This window comes from Falco peregrinus, chromosome 8 (assembly GCF_023634155.1).
Source record: "Falco peregrinus isolate bFalPer1 chromosome 8, bFalPer1.pri, whole genome shotgun sequence".
Taxonomy (NCBI): Eukaryota; Metazoa; Chordata; class Aves; order Falconiformes; family Falconidae; genus Falco; species Falco peregrinus.
In genome coordinates this window covers 63300062-63318372 of record NC_073728.1, presented here as the reverse complement: position 1 = coordinate 63318372, position 18311 = coordinate 63300062, and the positions used below count along the sequence as shown (strand labels likewise).

The 18311-nt window shown below is 42.6% G+C and overlaps 1 protein-coding gene across 2 annotated transcripts in view; it reads right to left on the bottom strand.

Moving 5' to 3' along the window:
• FSTL4 (follistatin like 4) overlaps positions 1-18311 on the bottom strand; it is a 236531-nt gene that overhangs the window by 30534 nt on the left and 187686 nt on the right. For both annotated transcript variants that reach the window (XM_055813079.1, XM_055813080.1), the window contains exon 7: positions 11928-12094. In XM_055813079.1, the coding sequence (XP_055669054.1) occupies positions 11928-12094 (167 nt within the window). The remainder of the gene's footprint in view (positions 1-11927; positions 12095-18311) is intronic.

Sequence of the window (18311 nt, the reverse complement as noted above, 5' to 3'; positions counted from 1 at the left end):
GCTACAGGGAATCATCCCCATCCATGCTCTTGCTGCCACCCCCCTGCCAGGCGCTCAGAAATTATGAGCAAGAGTTGTTTGATCATTGACCAAAACCATCTGGGGCTCCTTATATTTCATATTTCCTGCCTCTTCAGGGTGCATCTGCTTTACAGTTCGAAGCCTTCCTTTCCAGCCAGGACACTTGGAACATTTTTTGAAGGAAGCTGCGATTCTGAGGCAGACTTGCAATGCCAGCTGGCACCCATAAAAAATAATAATAAAAAAATACAAGGTAGCCCATCTCTTGCAGTATGGGATTGATCTGGCATTATTTTGCTGGCTCTTGAATCTTCTCCAGTAACTTCTGTCTGGCACCAGAGAGATGCCTTCATGCCTTTCCCCTCCGTGGCTCAGTGGCAGGCCAGCACTGGCAGGGAGGAAGAAAGGTTTGGGAACTTGCCTAGTTTTGAGACGTGTTACAAGGCAGATTGAAGCGAGCACCCAGCAATACAGTTTACAAGCAGGGCAGCAACCCTCCCCAAAGCACAGACCTTAACCGGAGAGGGCACAGAGATAACCACCCTGGCTGTGCTATGTGCTGCCCCAGTGCATGAGCAATTATAAAGAATAAGAGTAAATCCACAGATGACCCTGACATTCGTTATTCTATAAGCCAAAGCATCTCAGATATTACTGCCACCCTGGGTATCAGGCAGATTTAGCATCTACACTATGGGATAAGCTGGTTAAGCTGCCCAATACATTATTACAAATACCCACTCAAAAATTCCCATTTCAAGCTTTTGCCTGTTTTCCGGTCAGCTAGATCTTTCCTGCCAGAAAGCAAAGATGCATGAGCAACTGCAAATAGAAAAGATATCAGCCCTGTTCAAATGATATTTGCATGTGATAGAGAAAGTGGTTGCACAGAGGGAACTTAATAACAGTTTTAAAAAGTTAATCCCAAAGTAACTCAAATTGAGTTTAGATCAATAAAAGCAGGATGGGTACTTTTATGGAATGATTTATACGGAGTTGTGGAAAAACAGGACAATAAAATCTTCTCTGTTTTAAGTATGTTGCTTCCTTTAAGATATCTCAGAAAAATATTATGAATGCTTGGTTTGTGCTCTATAATTGTCTTTTTATGGACGATCTGTTTTTTCCAATGCATATAAATGTATTAATATAAGTAAAGACCCTTTGAAAAACAAACTGATGCAAGATTATAGTATTATTCTCTTTCTCTCCAAATGCATTTTTCTTGTAAAAAGAAGCTTATATTGGTAAAAGCATGGTTTATGACTTTAAAAAACTATTGTCTGACTTTTAGCACTTAAAGAAGGTTATCAAAGATGCTTTAGTTTAACACCATATCACTTATGTCAGGCATAGGGAAATTATCTGCCCTGTGTTAGAACTTGTGCATACACAGTAAATTCACATAAGACTACAACATTGTTAAGAATGACCAGTATTAGATGTGGGAAGGAAAAAGCGATTATGAAATTTAGGTTCAATACTGAACCTTTTGTTGCTACAAAAAAAAAAAAATACTGAATTCTCTAGCAAATTAATGACTCGGCGTGTTTATTGCAGCTCATGGTTTCTCCTTGAGTTTCCCTGTGGATATAATTAGTACATTAGGATTTCACAGTTACATTTTATATATATGCATACATTCTTACGCACAAGCACTTTCTGTGTGTATTTCATGAGGGTATATTTGGAAGCGCTGTAAAAACCCAAGCCCTAGAGCATTAGGAAATGATGAGTCTTTGATTCCTTAATAGCCTCTAACGCTACATCTTACACCCCTCCCGGCCAGGAGCCCTGCTGCGCAGTGGGCTGACCCCGCACTGGGGGGCTCTTTCCCACCCCCCTCTGTGCTGCTCCACCTTTGGCAGCTCTTAGGGGGCTGCTCAGGTGCATCTCTTGCCGCTGCCACTGCACTAACCGGTCAGTGAACACGGGCAGTGTGTTTAGCTGCTGGTTGGGTTTGCTGGGAAGTGGTCCTCGACAGGGTCTAACACCGCAGTGCTGCACACAACTTTATCAAGCTGAGAAGGAACTGCAGGGCAACGAGGACTTCTTGCCTCTCAAAAGCGTGCATCAGGCAAGTGGGAACTCTTTGAACAAAAGTTCTCAGAACCTGTTCAGCACAAAACATTTCTAGAGGCTCAAGTTCTGAGCTCCATCCCCCCATCCAAACACGCCCACATAAGCTTGCCGGGAGAACTGGCCGGGGGGAGGATGGGGTGGGGAGAGGGGATGGGAAGAATTCACACTGGAAAAAGGCAGAGGAAACATTTCACAGAATCATAGAATTGTTTAGGTTGTAAAAGACCTTTAAGATCAGTAAGTCCAACCATTAACCCAGCACCGCCAAGCCCACCACAAAACCATGGCCCTAAGTGCCACATCTACGCGTCTTTTAAATATCCCCAGGGACGGTGACCCCACCGCCTCCCCGGGCAGCCTGTGCCACTGCTTGGTAATGCTTTTGGTGAGGAATTTTTTTCTGCTCTCCCATCTAAACCTTCCCCGGTGCGACCTGAGGCCATTTCCTCTTGCCCTGTTGCTTGTGACCTGCAAGAGAGACTGACCCCCACCTCACCACAACCTCCTGTCACGCAGTTGTAGGGAGCAAGAAGGTCCCCCTGAGCCTCCCTTTCTCCAGGCTGAGCACCCCTAGTCCCCTCAGCCGCCCCTCACAGGACCTGTGCTCCAGCCCCTTCCCCAGCCCTGCTGTCCTGCACGTCCTTTGACGTTTTTCAGAGGCTTTTACTTGCAAAGCCATGTTTCCAAGCCACTCTGAGCCTCGAAGCCGTCAGAGGGAACCATAAACATCCATAAAATGGACTTAACTTAATTCTCTCACCCTAAAATGATCCCAATTTTAAAGCAGAGGATCCCAGGGCTGCCCAGGAGTCTCCATGCGTGCTGCCCACCCCTCAGGAGCTGGGACTGCCCTGCTCCTCCCCCCAGCAATGCCCAACGGTGACCCCGACAGCTATCATCCCATGAAAAACAACAGGCAACCAGGAGAAAGGCAAAGAAGTAACACCTGAGACATGGGTTTCCTCATTGACCACCCAAGGTGAATTTTCTTGTGAAGAGGAAGAAACAGGAATGATGAAAATAGAGGCAGAAACCATTCTACCCGCCCAAACTGATAAGCCTTGCATCAAAGCGGCCAGATGAGGATAAGGTGTTCATCACCTCTATTTTATGAGTTTCATGATAAAATGATGCTACGCGTTCTGGCTAAAAAATAATAATGCAGCAAGCTATGCTTATAATTTCTCATAATTGATAAGGTCGACTACTGGCAGATGATAAACTGCCTTCTCCAGCAGTTTGTATCACGTTTTCTCTCCCTTTTCTGAATAAAAAGTTCTCTACCCTTCATGAGCTTCTTTTATGTCTTGCAGTTACCCTTCAAATAAGTAACTGATTAAGTGACCTCAGAATATGTTTTAACTTTTCAAGATTAAAAAAATGCAAGACCGTGCATTTTAGATTGGTAACAGCTTGGTTATCCAAAAAATAAAAAAGTTGCTACTGCATCCAGTCAATTTCAAAAAATAACAAAAAAGACCCTAGAAAATGGCTATGTACTTTTTTCTTTTATTATTATTGTATTTCCTTTCCATCACTGCTGATTACTCAAGACATCGGTCTCTTCAAACAGAAGATTTTTCATATTTATTTATCCCATTCCTCCCTTACTAATGCGTTCCCTGGTCAAGCAATCTGCCGCGGCTCGGAGACACTGTGCTTAGAAATGTGTAAAACATTGCATATTGCTTGTAAATCTCGTTCACGTTCTGCCTCAAGTGAAATCCAATATGTGATTGTAATGTCACAAATCTCCGGCTCTGACACCCCGGAACACAGCCGGCGGAGGGGACCCACCCCGGGCTGCTGCGCTGGCGGCGATGCCGGGGGTACGGGGCGATGCCGGGGGTACGGGGCGATGCCGGGGGTACGGGGCAATGCCTGCTCGCCTTATTTGCCCATTTCAGGTGCTTTACCATGAAGCTTTCTAACACATCCTGAGGTTGTTCCAACCCAGAATTGAAACATTTAAAACTCTTCTGGCAAAGTCTCTTGTTTTCCAGGAATTTTCAATTAGCATAGAGTAGGTTCAGCCTTATTAATTTTCAGGATAACTTTCAGTTACCTGAGAAAAAAAGATACTTGCCTGATCACTATAAATAGGAAGAAGGAACAGAAAACCAAGTCCCAATGACACAAACCCAGACGATCTCCCCCGCTCTCGGCAAGCGCTGGCACAGGTCACGCCGCAGCTTGGCATCACAGGGTACACACCGCCCGGGCGGCTGCTCTGCCCAGCCCCTGCGATTTTAAACCCAAACAGTGATTTTAAACCACTCCAGTGAGATAATGACTGCTCCTAACAGACACTGGGGGTGGGTCCCCAAGACAGCCGGTACCCCCTCACCAGGTTAAGAGTGTTCATAGCAGAAATAACGACAGAGGGAATGGAGTTCCCCGAGTGGTTTCTTCTTAGGAGAATCCCACCGGTAGCTGGGATTTCTTTCTAAATAAGAAAGGGTTTTTTTTTTAGATTTTTTTTTTCTTTCACTTCACTTTTAAACCCTTCCCTTCCAGCCCTTTCCACCAAGCCCAGGGAAGCTGGGAGCCTTCCCCATGTGATATCAGTGCCTATTGACAAAACCAGTCATCCACCAGACAAACATCAGCACGATTTCACAGTAACTAGCACACCAACGAAAATGTATTAACTAGTTCATGTTAAAAAAAGCTTGCCTGATCAGAGTCCTGGAAATCTCTCTCTGATAATGTTTACAGAAGTTTAAAACAAAATGTACCCAAGCGTTTAATGAGACTGTTATTATGCAAAATCTACAACAATGGCTATAATTTTGAAAATTATTTCTCCTCACTAATCAAATGTCTCTGATCTTTTTTACAATAGATTCATGAGGGATTCATATAAAAATAATAAAAACTAAATTAGTCATGGGCTCTTAAATCACTTTCTTTGGTGCTTTTAATAATTCATTTGCAGAGACAAGCTGAGAACTTATGCTTCATTAATATTATTTGTTCTTGGTTTTACACATGCTATCACTTTAGTTATTTGCATGGAGAAAAATTCAGCCTTAAGCAAATGCCAGAAAACTATTGCAAACACTGCCTGATGGGGTGTTAATTTATCTTTTCTTGTTTTTCTGCTCAAAGAATTCAGCACAACATAAGACTTTGCTGGTAAGCCAAAGAAGTTTTTGGCTTGAACATATGGAAATAAACTTTTTAGATAGTTGTGCAATTATTATATAGGTAAAAATGGATGGCTTTTATACACTGAGAAACTCAAGAGACAATACAGTGAGGAAAATCAACGGTAAGTCTTCTTGCTGGAGCTATTGGAAGGGAGGAATTAGCATACCAGGGATTTAGTGAAATGCTTCTGTTAGTTGGATCTACTAGACATTTCAGAGAAATGAAAAGACCATGACTGAACAGGTAAGTACCAATCTTGGGAGGAAACTGTATTCATAAACTTTCTCCCTACAGTGGAGAGGCAGATAACTGGAATTCATGGATTTTGGTCTGTAATTCAATTACCAGTTGCAAGAGTCAGAACAGCTACGGGAGAGTACAACTGATTTCAGAGTCTAATTCATCTCACTCTCAATTTTTTCCTAATGCATTTTTTTAAGCGTGCCATTCTAGGCGCCTTAATACTTCACAGCAGATGGGCGCACTCCTTTCCTCTTGCTCATTTGTACAAGATTCAGGCTGCATTCGTAGTCCTGCTTTTCTGCTGTAACATCCAGACGGAGTACTGCAATTCATCTATAGGAGATTTGCACCTAATTTCAGGTTTCTTAAAAATTTCACAAGGTAGTGCCCTATGGATCTCAAAACATGCAAGCAAACCAAAACCACCCCAGAGTAACATCTGCCTCCCCCCAAATGGGCTGTTTAGGAAGGTGAAGCCTTACACTCCACCGGCTATCTAGGACCAGGTGAACAACTCTATTGTCTCCATGAAGGCATTTCTGCATTTGCAATAATTACCTACAAACTTTGGTCTGTGACCCAAAAAAGAGCTATTTTAGTCAAGGCACAGGTGGATACAAGTTCTGTGATCTTCATTATAGCAAAGTGAGAGCCTATATATACTGAAAATACTGTAAATACTAATTTTCCACTAAACTTCTGTTTTGGAGCCTGCAAAGAGATACTATAAGCACTGTGCCGTTTCATAAACTTTGATTTGAAAGAGAAAAAACTTGGCTCTAAACATGCAACTTCCTGAAATTTAATCCCATCATGATATTACTGCAGCATCTAGGGTGACAGAAGGTTTGATCATTTTAACGGCCCGATTTCTATTAGCACAGTATTAAGTGGGGTTATTCACAGATGATCTTTTTATTATTTAACAGAGAAACTACATTAAAACCATCAACAGGAATACATTGCCCTCACACAACCCGTTTTAATGAGAAGACTAATCCAAGTGACTAGCACTTTAAAGGTTGGCCGTTTGCTTGGGGTTTCAAATGTTATATATGGAAAATAGGTATTTGCACAAATATACCTGCAGTGTGGATTAAAGGCAGGTAGGCACAGATAAGAGCCACGAGACGTACAAGGAGGTGGCAGATGTGCAATATGAGCACTGAACCATTCAGAAAGTGGTCTGCACCCCCCGAGTCCACTTCTGCCACTTCAGCATGCTCTGCACCGTGGACCTGGCAGAGGTTCGGTGGGCAGAGATGGAGGCAGCCTTGGGTTCAGCCAGAGTAAGGTACACAGAGTTGTATGGGGAGGAGGAAAACCTACTTGGAGAAGAGAATCACTCCTTTTTCTCCAAGCATGGACTTACACATCTGAGCTCAGCCTACACATCTCAGGTGCCTCTGGGGTCCTGGGTGAGGACAGGAACCCACGCAGCAACCCCCAAACTTTCTTCCCGAGGCCATGTCAAAGGCAGGAATGGCTGAAGGCGAGATCAGAGGTCCCACCACCGATCTTCCTTCCCTTGGCAGGAGGCAACGGCAGAGGAGATGCACGGGAGTGGGGCGAGCCTTAGCAGGAAGGCTGAGCTCCCGCACCGCGGGCTCGTCCTCACAGAGAACAGCTTCTCGCCGGACCTGGCTCATCGCAGCTTCAACCTGCCTTGCCTGTCAGCCCGTGTGATTTCCTGACACCGTCATACAACGCATGACGCTGGACAGGAACATTCCAGACCTCTTTGAGAACTTGGCACGTGGACATCTTGCCAGGCACTTCTCAGTGTACTTAGTGCAAGATAAGCTGACTGATAGGTACAAGCGACAATAGCCAACAAACTCTATGCTCCATTTTTTAACTCCTGGGAGCACACTTTTTAATGGCAATTACTGATTTTTCATAAAACAAGGAGAAAGACAAGTCATAAAGTAGCTGCAAAGCGCTCTCACCCCCCTGCCTTTAATCCCCTGGTGTGCTTTCCACCATGTGGGACTTGACCCTGGAGTTCTGTGCTTGTCCTTGGATGGGATTTTTTGGGAGAACAAGGACATGCTATCCTACCTGGAATCAGTAGAAATGAAATAACTTGCATTTCAACCATCTGTTTATGAAAAGCTTATTTTTGAACTAATGATTGAATGCAGATATGAGTTAAAGTGTACAGATTAATTTAAAATGAATAATGAAAGGCACTCATGAATTTATATTATAGCTACCTGCATTACAGTTGGTAATTCACCAAATCTTATCTACCTGTATTCCGTAACATTTGTTTTCTTATGGTAATATTCTCTTCTCCGTTGCTTCTCATGGAATAACTTTTGTTTATAGATTTTGTTTATAAATTTACGTATGTTTCTCTGGAAATAATGTCAAATCATGTGAAACAATATCCTATAAATATTGTATAAATACATTTGACTCCAGGAGGATTTTATTATATTTTCAAATTGAGGAATGCTTTCATAATCATGTATTTGGTAAAACTTACTGCTTGTTCCTAGGGGGCAAAAGTGTATTATTTTGAAAGATGACACATTTTAACCACTTCACTATTTGTAGTCAGAAATCCATTTATAGCTATCACAGTCTTATCAGTTTCAGCTACGTTATAGTTGTTTTCTGCATGAGAAAAGCTGACGTGACTTTTAAAAAGTATAGCTGCAAAGGGACTTCTAATCAATAAATAATGTGGATGGGTAATTTATGGATAAATAATATTTTTATGCTAAAAGCAATCTTAAGTGTTTGCAAGAAAAATAATTTAATTGCATGTACCACTAAGATGGCTCTTTTGCAATAGCTATGTGACAACTCTTTAACAGAGTTCTTCAAAGACAGGACAAGACAAATTATTACTGTGTTGCTTATGAAAGCTTCTGATTAAGAATGCAATGAAAAATCATTCATATTTTGCTGCCAATCAAGATATCACATAAAAATGATTTAAGTAATACACTTAAACAACGAGGCTTTATAGCAATCTTCAACCTTTCAGTTCTACGCAAATTTAGGATTATCTAGGTTTTTGTTGACCAACTTTGTCACTTCTACTATTAATCCGGAACACAGTCAACCTTCCCACTTCACATTTGTCACGAATCTGGAGAGTAATAAAGTCACGACGGACTTTTCAGCAGTGCCTCTCCTGTGCTGCTCTCACCCCTGGCTGGAAGGATTCTGTTTTTTCCAGAGTCAGGCTTCTATTGTCATCTGATTTCTTGAATTAGCATTTAGAAGAGAAATAGCCTAATTGAAATATAATATGAGGATTTTTCTGAGTGTGTGAATATCCTGTAGGTTTTGTATGTGATTACCATTGTGCCAGGAGCAGGGAGGATTTTCTTGAAGTTTAAAAGGTACAACTAATCTCCTGTTGCACTTCCAATTAGCCAAATTGCTAACCTTATTGTGAAAAGCAGAAACGCAATCGAGTTTCTGCTTGAGGCATACTAAAAGAAAACTGAAGTAATTTAATTAACTGACTTCAAGTGCATTAAGCACGCTCCCTTTACTTTCTTGCTGTCAATGCCTTTAAATAGATTATTGTTTAATGTGAGTTTCCGTACCCACGGAAGGGTGAAGCTTTGAACCACCTGCTGCAGCCAGCCCACCCCACAGCGCTGAGCCCGCACGGCTGCCCGTGCCCTCACACCACAAACCCCAAAGCGAATGCTGATGCTACTGCCATGGCACACGCAAGGATCCGCCCCAAGCACAAGTGTGTTCACGCTGCAGATGAACGCGGCTCATGTTCCATGAGTACCAGACTTGTAAAACGTGTCATTAATCTAAATAAAAAGACTGGATTTACCAGCTGAAGGACCATCTCTTCATCCCTGCTGCCAACAAGTGCTTCAGACATGCAGGTGCCCATCCTTGGTCACCGGAGAGGGGACAACCTGAGCTCAAGGGTCCGACAGATTAGGGAAAAGGAAAGATGGTAATGGCCAAATTCTGTCACCTCAAGTAACCAGCCCAGAATACAGGTGGCAGGGATATACAGAGAACATAAAAAACTTTATAGTTCATTTAAAAATAAAAAAGGTGTGGAGGTGTTTATTAGATTAAAAAAAAGTTGATGTGCGCTAGTTGCAGGTGTTATATGACAAGGTGATAGAGGCCATAAACTGACAGGTGAAACATTAAAACTGAGGCATAAATCCTGGCTTTCCTCCCTGTAAGAATCTCGGAGTGCTCTTTTGATATAGTTTCTCGGAGATATACTTGTTCAAACAGATCAAAAAGTAATTTTTTTTTTCCTGCTGTATGGCATGGTACTGTCCATGGGCATGTTGAATCATTCAGGAACCAGTCAGTTTATGCGCAAGGACATAATTTTTTCCGTTAACATTAAATAACCAATGAGAAAGAGTATTACTTATAAGTAAACCAGAAATCCACTTGGGGCAGCACTAAATTAGGGAGGAACTGGCATTTCAGCCTGAAAATGTACTCCTCAAAACTCTATTTGACATAGCAGGATTTGCAAATGAAGCCTCAGAGCCACGTGCTATCTGTCCTTCAAGGATGTGTTTCTACTCGAATTCCTGGACTGTCACCTTGTGTCCAGTTCACACAAGAACTTTAATCTTTTAAGATTAATGTGACCATAACCAAAATTTCATAAAGGCAAGATAAATACTTAGAATTTTCATTATTTTTGGCCCAAAAAAATCTAATTCTTGAGCCTCCAGAGTGTGTGGACATAGGATTTCCAAACAGCTGAATCTCGCTTCTAAGCCCAGCTCAGCCCTGAGCCCAACAAAATCTGACCCTAAACCCACGTCTCATACCTGTCCAGTGAATATAACCGCCCAAAGAAAAGGCTCTTCCTAGACTCCGATCACACAAAAGCTGTTGAAGTTGCTCGCTACAGATTAAACTAAGCACACTGGCAGCACGTGTAATCTTTACTAAGCTTAATCTGTGCCAGGAAATAGATCTGTTCTGAAGAATATTTGCACAAGGAGGTACAGGCGGTAAGCTGCCAGGTCAACCACCTGCACGGCGCACTGCGCCATGCCCCGACTACAGCAGCGAACGCCTGACTTTGCACATCGCAGCTTGACAGGTTCCCATGTATTTTTAGTGCCAGTGACCCAAAGGCCATTATTCTAATCCTGGCGCTGGTGGATGTCTATAAGAAATCTGGTCAGGTACACTGGCTTCGGGCTGGCTGTGCAATCCTGCGCGTCCTCCTTACGGTTCCTGTATGGTCCCGCACCAATCCTGCAGTGGGACGTTCGCTGGTTTCAAGTTGCACTTCAATGTCATGCTCCAAATGGTGACAAGAAATGCATTTTTAAAAGGTAATACTTGCTTTGATGAAGAGAAAAGAATGTTTAGATGGTTTTAACTGCTGAGTTTGTGCACACAGTAATCACCTATATGTAGTGCACATGATTTTCCTGCTAAGGTAGAACCAACAAATAACGTACCGAGTTGCAGTGCATACATCTGTCCCATGTGCTGTAATTTCCATGTAATTATTCAGAAAAGTAAACCAAAGATTTTTCACATTTAAGCAATCCTGGATACACAACTATTTTGGGAGCTACAGTATTGACTGTAACTCTGAACTGAGTGGTTATCAAATTAACAAGAACTCAACAAAAATATAAATCAACTCTTGCTGTAGTGTAATTAAAATAAAACCTGATTTAGTGTGCACTTTAATGCAAAGAGAAATGAAATACACACCATATTTTTTGTACATTACTCTCCACTATCTCCATAATTAAATGTTGTTAAACAAACGAGTAGGTTTATACCATTATTCAGGTACTGTCTTTACTACCAACTGACTCACATATCAGACCAGCACTGTGAATTGAAGCAGATTCATCTTCCTGTGAGAGTGCTGCCACACCCGGCTGAATAACCCCTTTTAAAAATGCTCATCAGAAACCTCAGCCGAAGAATGAAAGACAAGTGAAACGGGAGGAATAGAGATAAAAATGTATTACTTGATTTAGATAGAGATTTCATTGCCAACCATAAATGTATTGTTTCATGCTCTCGATGAACCTGCTTCTTTGTAGTAGGAAAGAGATCCCCGAGGAGTTAACGGTCTGCAGAGCTACTGTCCCCCAGGTTCCCAGGGCTGCTGTCCGTGGACCACAGGTTGCACCAAACTAAATGAGCGACAAGGGGTGAAGCACCAGTGCTGTCGAAGTGCTGGGTTATTACAGTACTGAGCTTTAATTTCATAGCATCATATTCCAGGTACCCCTGCTCTCAGCTGCATGTACGTTGTTTCACTTTTATTCCTGAGGCGTATTCACATAAAAACAAAATATCAGGCCAGCTTCCAGTTTTCCATAATAATAACAAGATACAACTTATTCCCTTAAAACTATCACCTGTTAAATGAAGTCATATTCAATGCCCTAAAAAGAAAATGACAAGGGTAACTCAGGACTTACATTGATGTCCTCCAAGTCGAGGAAGTTGAGGATGACACCGTTGCGCTTCCAGATGATGGGAGGCCGCAGCGCCCCGCGGATGTTGCACGTCAGAACAGTGCTCAGGCCAACTGTGATGGTGGTAACACTGATCTTCTGGTCCTCTGGCAGGCTCAGCTGGACCACTTCTGCAAAAGGCAACAAAACAGGAATAACACCAAATAGTACCAAGAGAAGCTGTTCCCCTTCTGCCCCGTCCCTGCTTTCCTTCTTCCTCGTTCAGGAATTACTTTTGAAGGATTTTGGCAAGGAGATGGATTATCCACGCTATAAAAAACATCCTAAACACTAAAGCCAAGTGAGACACGTAGAAATGGAATCTGCCACAATGAAACTTGATGCATCATTTTCCTTAGGGATCTAGTAGTAGTTGTAGCAGGCATTAGGGACACTGGTCCCATAATGGTGGGTCTTCTGGCCAGCCTGGCTCAAGAGTTAAGTCTACAAAGCACTCAGCAACAGGGGGACAAGCAAAGACTCTCCTGCTTGAGACCGCCTGGGCTTCTTTCTCTAGAGGTCTTCTCCAAGGTCCTTTGAAAAGGCATGAGAAGGAGTCAGGCTCTTTCCCTGAAGAAGCAGAATTAAGGTAAGATTGTTGCCACTGAAATATAAATAAACCCATTTTTGAATTGCCCTAATATTGGAAATAATCAAGCATGAAAACTCCTTTGCCAAATGCAGCCACATAGTGCGCCTGAGATACAATGTTCTTCTAAGAAGGAGTAAGAAGCTTTCTCATATTTTACTTAAATTTTTTAAAAAACAATTATTTTGACTTATATATACCACACAAAAGAAACACCTGAGGCAGCAGGCCTTACTGGAAACCACATCAACATCTCTGAAACCACACCACATCACATGAATTCCTTCTGGCCCATGCTCACATGACGCGCCTGCACATTTTGCCATGTGTGACCACACGCATAGGCAAGACATCCGATATCAGAATTACCGTAGGTGCAGACTGTCGTTATTAAGCATTTCAGCAGCAGTGAGCCAGCAAGAGGGCAATCAGGCCGCATTGTCAAAGCTCCCGCATTCCCAATTTTATCATTCACATGATGTTTTTTGCTTACTCTCATTCGCAGGCTCTGCAATAAGGAAGCCTTGAAACTATATTGCATATAAATGCTGAAAACTGGTCTTTCAAGGGAATGGCCCATTGAGATGAACAGGGAACGTTCACAGCACTTTGGCATTACATTGCTTCAACCAACTCAGAAACATGAACTGCAGAATGAAACACCCTCTCCTGGCCCCAAGACCCCTCATTCCTCACGTCCACTGCGGTAAGACAGGGATCAAAGTGACCGATGCTGCCTCACCCACGGCCATATGCTTCAGGAAAAACTCCTTCAAGCAGTGCTGACACTAGAAAATGACATACGGGGTCAGATGTCATCCTCCCATCAGCTGGAAAAATCACTCTCCATCCTGCTTGCTTGCTTCTCGCCTCTGTTGTTACGACCCACACAAGATCTGTGTATCGCTTACTTATCTGTGTTGGTTAGACCTAAATTCTACGTGCACTTTCTTCCAGCCTTCTGAAGAAGCGACGACTTTCAGTGAATCCAAATACTCACTTTTATCATGTCAGTTCACAGCTTAAGACGTGTTTTTGCCTTAAAAAGTTAACAGGTTTGGTGGGGAAATCTTGCGCTCATTTATGGGGCTTGCACTATGGAAATGCATGAATAAAGAGAGCCCAGTATCTACTTTTGCAAGCATTTTCCATCTCTTCACATACTGTCTAATTGAAAAATTACATCTCTCAAGTAATGAATCTGTTAACTCTGGTCACTGAAATATTCAGCCTGTTTCGGTAGCCTTGGGAAGCCTGGAAGGACTCACATCACCGCTCTGCTCTGGCAACAGATTGTGAACACTTGGTGCTAAACTCGTGTGTGCAGCAAGACCCGAAGAGCCCTGCATCCTTCCCCTCCCCACTTCTTCCACCTGAGCAAGAACGTCATTGAATGTCCCACAAACTGCATTCGCCACTGCAGATCTGAGGCTGACTTTGGGCTGCAAAGATCCATACGGCATTGCACATCCCATCTGATATTCCTAGCGCTATTTTAGAAAGAGGATGAGCTGTTTGAAAGAAACGGTAGCTACAGTTTTGATAAGATAGTTAATCAAAAATCAGATTGTTTGACCAACTCACTGCTGTTACTTGGGTTGTGCTGGCTCCCACAGGCATTACACGAGAAGAGGGCCCAAGCCAGTCAGACCATCAAGCAACTTCTGCACTTGAAACCTTAAAATCCAAAGGTGGAGACAGAGGAAGATTGGGACGGAAAGAACATCACCCAGCCAAGGTCACTGAGCAGGTCAGTGGCAACACCAGGAACAGACAATACATCATTAAATCCCACTGCCCTCAGGTACGTGCTGGAGCAGATCGGAGAGGTGGCAACTGAGGACCAGGGACAGTGGCCCACAGGAGCGGTGATCTCCCATCCCAGCACCCTCATCCAGCTGCCTGAAGCATGTAAACAGCACATAGGGTCTAATAACATAGTTATTTTCTGCACAAAAGAGAGTTCCCTTTTATGAATAAAATATTTGGAGTGCACTTGACAGGATAAAGAACTGATAATTACAATAATTGGTAGTATGGAGTAAGGCTAATGAGGACATCTTTTCTGAAGGAGAAATGAAATAGAGGGTCATTCATTTACAAGAGAATTGTTTTTTTTCATCTTACTGCTTTTTTCCTTAATTTCCTCTGCTGTTTCTCACACTGCCTTGAGCTCCCTGGCTCACGCTGGGCTCCCATCAGCCTCCTCTTCAGCAACAGTTTTTGAGTATTTTGTTGCAGCAGAATTTAAGGCTCCCTGCCCATATTCCAAATGACAGCTAAAGAGGCTTCGGTTTTACATTTTAGAAGCCCAGTAATGAGAAATACATTAACTTTTAATTAAGAAGACGCCTTCCATAGCTGCCATTCTTGGATGAACCATATCAGGCCAAAAGATAACTTTTAATCTTAAAGCATGTAATTAGTACAGACCACTTTAACAATAACAAACACACTCCTTTTTTGAGTGTTTCTATGGAGTATGTTTGAAAGCATCTTATTACCAGTACATTTGAGGGCATCTTATTAACATCTAAAAGCCTTTCTACTAATACAGGGTTATTGTGCATGGCTTTAGTCATTGCTTTATTGTTATCAATAGAAAAGATGTCCTTACACAACCAGGTGTACTGGGGAGGAAAGAGAGATCCCCTAAAAGGATGCAAGGGGTGGGCTTTTTAAAAATCTTTTAAAAAACTCAGAATCTCGTACTTAATTTATAGAGTTCAGACGCACCGATGCTAGTTGGATTATGTCTACAAATTATTCAAGCCACCATAATGATTTTTTTGTAGAGCCTCTAGATTCAGTATTGAACACTGTTAGGAGAGAGAAGGATTTTTACCACATGTATAAAACCGAGCAGAACAAATGGGTAATATTCAAAGTGCACTCGCTTGCAAAACACAGGCTGGAATGGAATTTGGTCCTAAAATCAAGCCATTTTATGTTCCTTTGGAAATTCTGCAGGATGATGCATGCAAAACAGCTTTCTATATTCAATAGATTCAGCCAGTATCAGTCCTAGCCGATCATATTTATCAAGTCATGTCAAACCCAGTCCTCTTCTTTCACTTGAAGCAACTTGACAGTCTGTTCCAGATGGAAATGAAAAAAAACAGTTCCTGCCAACTCCTCTGCCATCAGAGAGATGCTATCATCAGAGAAGCGGATGCTATCATTTTTGACTCAACTTTTCATAGTTCAAGACAGGGGTAAAGCCTTTGTAATAACCACCTTTAAGAAGGAATGGGTGTAGCCCTGTCTGTGTATCAGAGGTCCGGGAGCGATGTTTCATCAAGTGCTGCACCAAGCATAGCACAGAGCCGGGGTTGGGAAGAGGTGGCCAGGACGCTGCACCATCCCCTTTGGCGACGGCAGCAGCTCAGTGCCTGAAAACCGTGCGGCTTCAGGAATTAGGGCCGTGCCATCTTCAAAGCCATCTCCCCCGTTCTGGAGGGTGAGGGATCACTCCCCGTGGGGCTCTTGTCACTGCCAAGAGGTGATCCAGGGGAAGGATCGCTCTGCCCTGTCTCTGACACCTTTTCTCTCCGCTATATTCAGCCTGAGAGAGGCCGTGAAGTGCTGTGCACCTTCGGTGACCCAGGCGTAGCTCTTCTTATGTTACAGTCGTTGCAACACCAGGTCCCACGGTGTCACGTGAGAATGTGAAGTCTGACTAATTAATTTTCTGCTTAAAAATGTCAAGATGTTGTCGAACATTTTCCTCGGACCGTCCTCCGCTCCCATTTTATTTCTCCAGGTGCTAAGCTGAAGTTGCACTGCACCCCTGCAAGCCGTGCATACTAATGCCAGCAGGTATTACTTGTTGTGCTGTTTTATCATGGAAATCTTTTTCTCTGCTGTCATTTGGAGCCCGCCAAAGGCAATCATAATTTCACAATGAGACATGTATAATTGAGGTCATTATAGGGAGCAACGTGGAATGAGCATCTATGGAGAAAAACTCATTGATTTAGCACTGTGTGGAGGTAATTTACATAGTAAATGCTGGCTGCCTGCCTGCCTTCGCTCATGCTACACTACATACAGAAACAGATTTCACACTTTTAAAAGTGCTTAATATCATTAATTAGATCTTTTCCCTTAAATCTAAATAAAATAGACTTTTGAATGCATTGTTGCCACCTTTCATCATTGTTACATTTGTTTACGGATATCTTGCGTTGCTAAATCAGAATACGGAGCAACTGCCTCTATTGCTCACATTCTGCTTAGGGGACCAAGTGATACAGTTTTAACCCTGTAACTTGCTCTCCCTGGGGAGACAACAAACCAAAATGTAGCCTTGTTGGAAGCAACAGGACGACTTTCAAAGAAAGTCTCAAGCAGAGATTCTTGCCCCCAAGTTAATGCTCCTGAGCCAAGAGACCTTTTGTTTGTGAGCCGAAGCATGGGTAACGCAGCCCTAAACACATCGTGTTTCTCCAGCAATGGTTCAAGTCAGGATTGATTTAATGGGATGAAAACTTTAGCCTCCACTCAATTCCCCGAGTCCTGCAGCTGTGTTTATGCACTGCATTGCATTAGTAAAATCTGTTTATTGCCTTGTGGCCAATATTGTGCCATGAAGGTCAATGGTGATTTTAGCATTTGTTTCAATAGCTAGAAGAGTCTTCTCTAGCTGAGTAAATTCTCAGGGGAGGAGCTACCTGGACCAAGAAAATCAAACCAATTAATGGATCAGAGGAAAAAACCCCAGGATATACCTTTTACAATTTTATGATTTTCCCCAGTAATTTTGATGAGATCTATTTGGCTTTGCATAGAGAGGGGAGAGCAATTTTAGACCCTCTTAAATCCAAGCCAACTGCAGCTAATTGATTTTAAAATGACCATGCTATGCAGGATGTATTTATAAACACGCAATTGAACATGAAATTTGGCCAGCTGAAGAGTGACTCCAGTGATACTGTTTGGTAGACCCTGGGATGAGATGTGGTCATCTAATTAGTCACTGCAGAGAGAGATTAAAAGCGATGAAGGGCAGTTCACAGTGGGTCTGAATCTGTAAAGCACTGTATAATATGCTTATAAATTTCTTGTATTAGCATGTGATTTAGTTTCTACCCTACTCTACAGACCAAATAAATGAATTGATAAAAACCTTAGTACACAAATCACTGTGGGTTTGCATGGCTTTGCAAACCTGTCACCTGGCTGTTTTTACGACTATGTCCCGAAGAAATGTTGCCGTGCTATCACATTTTGCTGGTTCAGGTCCAATGAGCCAGTCTCACCCAGACATATTTGCTATTTTCTCACCTGTCCAAAGTCAGGTGAAAGGACCATCCATCACCCAGCTCCCAAAGAAAACTCCATTTTCTGAACACCAACTTAGAATTACAGGGAAGCCAGTCATGCTACTAAAGATGTTTATGTTATTAATTAACAACATTAGAGCTGTTAATGAACATGATTAAAGTTGTTCACAATTAATTAACCCAGAGAATTCCTACAGCTCCCGCATCAGTTGAGAGAGGGTGATGGGGATGAGGCTTCCAGCTTTATAACCTGTGAATAACACCACCAGGAGCCGGCTCTGCCTCTGGCCACCGCTGGTGTGACCTGCCACTGTGGGGTTCAGTTTCCCTCAAGAAGAGGTACCACCATGCAGCATTCCTCAAAGGCTTGTAAACTTAATTAATGTGAATAATAAAATGATTTCTAAAGCTAAGTAGAAATGTTCATCTCCCAGCTTTATTTTGTTACTGCAATAATTCAAGGTCTTCATGTAA